The 8,562-nt window shown below is 50.4% G+C and overlaps 1 protein-coding gene across 1 annotated transcript; it reads left to right on the top strand.

Moving 5' to 3' along the window:
* The first annotated feature begins 3,293 nt into the window (after positions 1 to 3,293).
* On the top strand, positions 3,294 to 7,932 carry LOC147096912 (uncharacterized). Its single transcript, XM_085972553.1, has 4 exons — positions 3,294 to 3,517; positions 4,270 to 4,376; positions 4,807 to 4,933; positions 6,855 to 7,932. Exons 2-4 carry the CDS (start codon positions 4,328 to 4,330, stop codon positions 7,762 to 7,764), a joined length of 1,086 nt encoding a protein of 361 aa, XP_085828679.1. The 5' UTR covers positions 3,294 to 3,517; positions 4,270 to 4,327; the 3' UTR covers positions 7,765 to 7,932.
* Positions 7,933 to 8,562: the final 630 nt, after the last annotated feature.

The raw sequence follows: 8,562 nt of genomic DNA, 5'->3' as shown, positions 1-8,562 counted from the left end.
GCGGAGCTCCCTCAGTACTGACCCTCCGATAGTGTGGCGCTCCCTCAGTACTGCCCCTCTGACAGTGCGGAGCTCCCTCAGTACTGTCCCTCCAACAGTACAGCGCTCCCTCAGTACTAGTGGGGTGGATGAGGGAAATGCTGTGGATGTGGTTTACATGGACTTCAGTAAAGCTTTTGACAAAGTCCCGCATAGGAGACTGGTCAAGAAGGTAAGAGCCCATGGGATCCAGGGTGCCTTGGCGCGTTGGATCCTAAACTGGCTGAGTGGCAGGAGGCAGAGGGTGATGGTCGAAGGTTGCTTTTGTGACTGGAAGCCTGTGTCCAGTGGTGTACCTCAGGGATCGGTGCTGGGTCCCTTATTGTTTGTGATCTACATAAATGATTTGGATGAGAATGTAAAAGGTATGATCAGTAAGTTCGCAGATGACACGAAAATTGGTGGGGTGGTAAATTGCGAGGAGGAAAGCCTCCGGCTACAGGACGATATAAACGGGTTGGTCAGATGGGCGGAAAAGTGGCAAATGGAATTTAACCCTGAAAAGTGCGAGGTGATGCATTTTGGACGGACAAATAAGGCAAGGGAATACACAATGAGTGGTAGGACCCTAGGAAGTACAGAGGGTCAGAGGGACCTTGGTGTACATGTACATAGATCCCTGAAGGCAGCGGAGCAGGTAGATAAGGTGGTTAAAAAGGCATATGGGATACATGCCTTCATTAGCCGAGGCATAGAATATAAGAGCAGGGAGGTTATGATGGAGCTGTACAAAACGCTGGTGAGGCCACAGCTGGAGTACTGTGTGCAGTTCTGGTCGCCTCACTATAGGAAGGATGTGATTGCTTTGGAGAGGGTGCAGAGAAGATTCACCAGGATGTTACCTGGGATGGAGCGCCTCAGCTATGAAGAGAGGCTGGACAGGCTGGAGTTGTTTTCCTTGGAGCAGAGAAGGCTGAGGGGGGACCTGATTGAGGTGTACAAAATAATGAGGGGCATAGATAGGGTAGATAAAGAGGAACTTTTCCCCTTAGTAGGGGGGTCAATAACAAGGGGGCATAGATTCAGGGTAAGGGGCAGGAGATTTAGAGGGGATTTGAGGAGGAACTTTTTCACCCAGAGGGTGGTTGGAATGTGGAACTCAATGCCTGAAAGGGTGGTGGAGGCAGGAACCCTCACAACATTCAAGGAGCATTTGGATGAGCACTTGAAATGCCATTGCATACAAGGCTATGGACCAAATGCTGGAAAATGGGATTAGACTGGACAGGGATGGATGGGCGGCGCAGACACGATGGGCCGAAGGGCCTCTTTCTGTGCTGTAAAACTCTATGACTCTATGACTCGATGAGTACTGACCCTCCGATAATGAGGCGCTCCCTCAGTACTGACCCTCCGACAGTGCGGCGGTCCCTCAGTGAGGCCCATCCGACAGGGCGGCGCTCCCGAAGTACTGCCCCTCCGACAGTGTGGTGCTGCCTCAGTACTGCCCCTCCGATAGTGCCACACTCCCTCAGTATTGATCCTCCAACAGTGCAGCGCTCCCTCAGTACTGCCCCTCCGACAGTACAGCACTCCCTCAGTACTGACCCTCCAACAGTACAGCACTCCCTCAGTACTGCCCCTCCAACAGCGTGGCGCTCCCTCAGTACTGCCCCTCTGACAGTGCCGCGCTCCATCAGTACTACCCACCCGACAATGCAGAGCTCCCTCAGTACTGCCCCTCCGACAGTGCGGCGCTCCCTCAGTACTGCTCCTCTGACAGTGCGGCGCTCCCTCAGTAGTGCCCCTCCGACAGTGCGGCGCTCCCTCAGTACCGCCCCTCTGACAGTGCGGCGCTCCCTCAGTACTGCCGCTCCGACAGTGCGGCGCTCCCTCAGTATTGCCGCTCCGACAGTGCGGCGCTCCCTCAGTACTGCCCCTCCGACAGTGCGGCGCCCCCTCAGTACTGACCCTCTGACAGTGCGGCGCTCCCTCAGTACTGCCGCTCCGACAGTGCGGCGCTCCCTCAGTACTGCCGCTCCGACAGTGCGGCGCTCCCTCAGTAATGTCGCTCCGACAGTGCGGCGTTCCCTCAGTACTGCCGCTCCGACAGTGCGGCGCTCCCTCAGTACTGCCCCTCTGACAGTGCGGCGCTCCCTCAGTACTATCCCTCTGACAGTGCGGTGCTCCCTCAGTACTGCCCCTCTGACAGTGCGGCGCTCCCTCAGTACTGCCCCTCTGACAGTGCGGCGCTCCCTCAGTACTGCCCCTCTGACAGTGCAGCGCTCCCTCAGTACTGCCCCTCTGACAGTGCGGCGCTCCCTCAGTACTGCCCCTCTGACAGTGCAATGCTCCCTCAGTTCCACACTGGAATGTCAGCCTGATTTTTGCACTCAAGTCTCTGGAGCTGGATTTGATCCCACGACCTTGTGACTCAGAGGTGAGAGTGCGACCCACTGATTGAGATTGTGGGCGAGGTTGGCAATGGGCAGATTAATGCATGGACACACTGGGCGTGTGCCCAGGGGCACCAGCCAGGGGATAGATTCATTAAAACCTAACATATTGTTATTAACGTAGTGTGTAAACATTCACTGGGGCTATTTGTTCCTGCATTTCACTACATGCTGGAGATTGAATGGATCGCGTGTTTGAGGCTCTTACTGACAGGACAGTATCTGTTGTTTCCACAAAGACTGATTGTCTGCTTAAGATGGTTTATATGAAGCTGCTCGATCGGGCAGTGTCGAGGGACCTTGCCTCACGAGGAGGTGGCATCAAAGAATCTTACAGCGCAGAAGGAGGCCATTCGGCCCATCGTGCCTGTGCCGGCTCTTTGAAAGAGCTCTCCAATTAATCCCACTCTAATAAAAGCAGTAAATGCTGGAAATACTCAGCAGGTCAGGCAGCATCTGTAGAGCGAGAAACAGATTCAACGTTTCAGGTCGATGACCTTCCGTTAATTAATCCCACTCCCCCGACCTTTCCCCACAGCTCTGCAAATTTTTAATTTTCCAGTATTTATCCAATTCCCTTTTGAAAGTTACTATTGAATCTGCTTCCACCGCCCTTTCAGGCAGCACATTCCAGATCACAACAACTCGCTGCGTAAAAAAAGTTCTCTTCATCTCCCCTCTGGTTCTTTTGCTAATTATCTTCAATCTGTGTCCTCTGGTTACCGACCCTCCTGTCACTGGAGGCACTTTCTCCCCATCTACTCGATCAAAATACTTCATAATAAGTCCTAAGAACTTTAATAAGTTCCAGGTGTTATCAAACTTTGGCCTTTGTACCGAGAGATGAATTTTGATCGGAGTTTGCCCTCTCAGTGGTGTTGGAGCCACATTTGAGGAAACACATCAGCGCTCACCGTGGCAGGGCTGTTGGTAGCTCCACGTTGTCTCTCGGCATCAGGGAAAGTCCATGAGTGGAGCTCGAGCAGGCCAGCTCCTTATCAGCTGCTGATAAGATGCCCTCATATAGAGCCCGGCCTGTGGGACTGGGACACTGAGCTTCAGGAGGGCCAGAGCACAGGCAGGTGAGAGGAACACTGAGTGCAGCAACTGTGGCTCACACTGCTCCAACCCGGGGAACACGCAGGGTTCACTCACTCACCTGGGCCCCGGGTTCACTCACTCACCTGGGCCCCGGGTTCACTCACTCACCTGGGCCCCGGGTTCACTCACTCACCTGGGCCCCGGGTTCACTCACTCACCTGGGCCCCGGGTTCACTCACTCACCTGGGCCCCGGGTTCACTCACTCACCTGGGCCCCGGGTTCACTCACTCACCTGGGCCCCGGGTTCACTCACTCACCTGGGCCCCGGGTTCACTCACTCACCTGGGCCCCGGGTTCACTCACTCACCTGGGCCCCGGGTTCACTCACTCACCTGGGCCCCGGGTTCACTCACTCACCTGGGCCCCGGGTTCACTCACTCACCTGGGCCCCGGGTTCACTCACTCACCTGGGCCCCGGGTTCACTCACTCACCTGGGCCCCGGGTTCACTCACTCACCTGGGCCCCGGGTTTACCAGGTGTCTCAGCGTAAGCTCACAGTGTCCCAGACAACTGGTCGAGGCTGACATTTGATATCCAGAATACTGTTTAATATTTACAGTCAGCTGACAGTTTAGAATTGAGTGGAGTTCAGAGGGAGAGAGTAATACTCTGAATGTCCTGTAAATATGTGAAAATGATTTTCAGTGGGGAGAAAGTTCCACTCAGAAAGCAATGACGGCTGATTAAGGAATTAATCTCTCAGTCTAACTCTGATTTTTGTCTTTTTACAGAATCGCTGAAAAGAAAGACAGAAACTGTATTTAATTTGCGCCGTTTGAGAAATCAGCCATGTGTTCCAGGGCAATCCTTGTGCTTGTAGCCGCCATCTTGGTCTCAGGTATGTGTTTCTCATTTTCCTGCGTTTTTTGACTATTTGTGAACTGTTCATGGACCTCACACATAAGATCCTCACGCTCTCTGGGCCACTTTGATCTCAGCTCTCGCGCTCAGAGACCAGTACGTTGCCTGTTCTACCATTCAGTGTCTCTTTGGGGAACGACCTGCTTCATCCTTGTGTCTGGGCTTGTTTTAAACCCCGGTCCCAATTGTTTCAAGATGAGGGATTTTACCAATGAATAATCCAGCAGTGATTCCCCAGAGGGGAGCACCGGATTTATCCTTTTATTTACCGATGGGCAGCCAGCAAATGGGATTTGGTGAAGTCTCCCTTGGACCATCACCAGCCACTTGTCTGTGAAATGAACAGCAGATTAATTGAATGTTCTTGTTGTCCTGCTCTGATATTCCCATTTCCTTCCTCCCTATAGGCTCCCAGGCTGGTGTCAATGGAGATCAGGGCCGAGATGCCTTCTGGGATTACATCAGCCAATTGACCAACGATGCCAAGGACGGCATGGATCAGATCCAGGGCTCGGAAATCAGCCAACGACTCAGGTGAGTAACGGGTGTGAGCTGGCTCCGTCAGTACCGGCCAGGCTCTTGGGGCACAGTATCAAATGGTGGCTCAGCAGACTGAGATTTTAAGTTAAAGCTTCTTCTGCCTGCTTTATAACCAACCAGGAACCAGACTAGAGATTGAAACAAAGCACGTTACCCACAGGGAGCAGTGGAACAGACTCTCTGCAAAACTGAAAGCTCCTTCAGCAACAAAACTTGATCAATAGGTGTAGGTGTAGGTACAGGAATGGATAGGTGAACACACGTGAATAGGTGTAGGTACAGGAATGGACAGGTGAACACACGTGAATAGGTGTAGGTACAGGAATGGATAGTTGACCACACGTGAATAGGTGTAGGTACAGGAACGGATAGGTGAACACACGTGAATAGGTGTAGGTACAGGAACGGATAGGTGAACACACGTGAATAGGTGTAGGTACAGGAACGGATAGGTGAACACATGTGAATAGGAGAAGGTACAGGAACGGATAGGTGAACACACGTGAATAGGTGTAGGTGCAGGAACAGATAGGTGAACACACGTGAATAGGTGTAGGTACAGGAACGGATAGGTGAACACACATGAATAGGTGTAGGTACAGGAAAGGATAGGTGAACACACATGAATAGGTGTAGGTACAGGAACGGATAGGTGAACACACGTGAATAGGTGTAGGTACAGGAACGGATAGGTGAACACACCTGAATAGGTGTAGGTACAGGAACGGATAGGTGAACACACGTGAATAGGTGTAGGTACAGGAAAGGATAGGTGAACACACATGAATAGGTGTAGGTACAGGAACGGATAGGTGAACACACGTGAATAGGTGTAGGTACAGGAACGGATAGGTGAACACACCTGAATAGGTGTAGGTACAGGAATGGATAGGTGAACACACCTGAATAGGTGTAGGTACAGGAACGGATAGGTGAACACACCTGAATAGGTGTAGGTATACCTAAGTGTAGGTGATGAAATAAAGACTCACTATGCACTTGGTTGTACTTAAAGCAAGGCTTTAATCGACTTGTAACAACACATGGAGGTCTAGTTAGTAGTCACTAGCTTCCTGTTTCCAGATTGTCTCTGGTCAAGATGGGCCCACGCCCGAGTACTTATACTCCTCGGATGGCGCCATCAGCTGGCCATTCATTAGTACTTCCTGAGTTACTTCTTGTAGAAGTTGCGATTTATGACAGTAGGTATAGCACAGATGCAGATAAAGTTAAATATAGTCATAGCTATGGGAAGGTGTAGGCAAAGGTTAGTTTAGGTGTAGGAAGAGGCAGATATAAGGTACAGGTGAGCAAAGGCACAGGTACAGGTGAATAGAAAATTAAACGATGTGTGCTGTAAAACAGGCTACTGCCTCGCGATCACCAAAGACCAATTTCTCCCCCAATATTCTAACTGGGCTCTAATCAACGGTCTGTAACGGTTTAGCATCACCTCTTTGCTTTTGTACTCAATGCCGTTATTTCTAAACCCAGATACACTTTGCAGCGTTATCAGTACCTTTAAAGATGTGTTTCGCGGCTCCTCTGCGCCTTGTTGAGTTTTAGTGTAAATGTCCTCATTGAATCATAGCATCCTACAACACAGAAAGAGGCCATTCGGCCCATCCTGCCTGCGCCCCCTCCTTATTCTTCCTCCCAAAATGTAACAGGTAGGAAAGGAGTGAAGGAGCGAAGGATATTGGGGGCATCACGCTCTCTCCTCCCAAAGACCAGCTACAATTTACCGTGAAAGGCTTCATGGTTCAAAAGTCCTTTCTAATTCTGTGCTCTCCTTCCTTCTCTTGTGTTTTGTACAATATTTGTCTGAGAATTGCACTTGGACATGGCCCCTTTTCTAAATAACTGTGTCCATATTCTATAATAAGGTTAAGAATAAATGTCTCCTGTTTTCCAGTTATCTTATAAAGGATAACCTGCAGAGCGTCAATGGCTATGCTGAGGATCTCCGCCAGAAACTGACTCCCCTTACAGACAGCCTTCATGTGAAGATGACAGTAGACGCTGAGAACCTTCGCCAACAGATCAGGCAGGAGCTGGAAGACCTGAGGGCGAAACTTTCTCCTTTTGCTGATGGGGTCCACCAGAAGATCATCAGGGACATTGACGAATTTCATCAGAAGCTGACACCTTACGCCGAAGAACTCCGCCACCAGCTGAACAACAATGCTGAGGAACTTCGCCAGACATTGACTCCCTACACCAAAGAGCTTCAGGCCAAACTCGCAGAGAATGCAGAGAACCTGAGGGAAGTTCTGACTCCGTACGCTGAACAACTGCAGCTGAAGATCAATGAAAACGTTGACAATCTGAGTCAGAAGGTGGCCGCCAATGCTGAGGAGTTCCGCACCAGGTTTGAAGAGGAAATCCAGGAGCTCCGCAATAGCCTGGCTCCCTATGCCAAAGACGTCCAGGTCAAGATGATCCAACAGATTGGTGAAATGACCCAGAGGGTTGTTCCATACGCCGAGGAGCTACAGGCAAAGGTGAATGAGAATGTGGAAGTTCTGAAGCAAAGGCTGGTCCCTTACGTGGCAGAACTGAAAGTAAAGCTCAACGAGAACGTGGGAAGCATGAACCAAAATTTGGCCCCATACATCGCAGATCTCAACAGCAACATGATCCAGAGAATCGAGGAGTTCCATCAGAACATGGCTCTTTACTCTGAGCAGCTGAGCAAAGTGGTCAGCCAGAATATGGAGGAGATGCGAGAGAGACTTGCCCCGTATGCAGACAACATTCAGCAGGACCTTCAGATCCAACTTGCAACTTTGTGGGATAACTTCCGTCAGAACTTGGAGAACTAAATGTGAAATAGAAAGTGACTCAGCCAGACTGTGGTCCAGGAGTGTGGGGTCTTCTTGGAGCACAGAGCACTGTGTCTTTGATTTGAACTGTTTTCAATGTATTTAAAATCACTGTTTAAAATACTAGAGTGTTGACTATAAAATATGGACAAGCAATCTTTAAATGACTTCAGAACAGATAATGTTTCCGTGTTTTATTTCATCATTGTGAAGTGTCAGTCAGTAAATATCCAGTTTCTCTAATGATCTTATCTCATTGGCACAGATTCCTGAATTTGGAGGGTGGGATGGTTTTTCGGCCCATAATATCCCCATGAATTCTGTCAATGCCTAATCTTGGTCAATGAAACAAGATGCACTTAGAGCACTGGGCACAAGGATCCTCTCTCCCCCGCCGGATGGTTTCTGTCTCTCACTGGCCCCGTGTCTATCACTAGTGATATTAATGGTATAGGAGGAGTTCTCAGTGTGACTCTGGCCTGAAGCTGGGTTTCTAACTCCTGTTTCCCAGTCACAGCTTCCAACTCCCTAACTGCTCAACAGGACAACCTCAAACCGCCCCAACCACCTCTCACCCCAACAGCTCCCCAAGCCAATGGCCCCCGCACTAACTGCTGGCTCATTTCTAGTGGGTTCCAGGTGTCCCCACACAAAATGTACAAGTTTTAAATTGAAAATTACAAACAGGCCGTTGGGTCTGTCCAGCCCGTGCTGGAATTTATCCTCCACATGATCAGTATCCTAATCCCAGGTCCCCTCCCTGTTCCCAGGGCCCTTTATCCCCCTTTCCTCCAGCAC

This window comes from Somniosus microcephalus, chromosome 33 (assembly GCF_052327205.1).
Source record: "Somniosus microcephalus isolate GS21.2 chromosome 33, FLI_Smic_1.0, whole genome shotgun sequence".
Taxonomy (NCBI): domain Eukaryota; kingdom Metazoa; phylum Chordata; class Chondrichthyes; order Squaliformes; family Somniosidae; genus Somniosus; species Somniosus microcephalus.
This window is presented reverse-complemented; position numbering and strand designations above follow the sequence as displayed.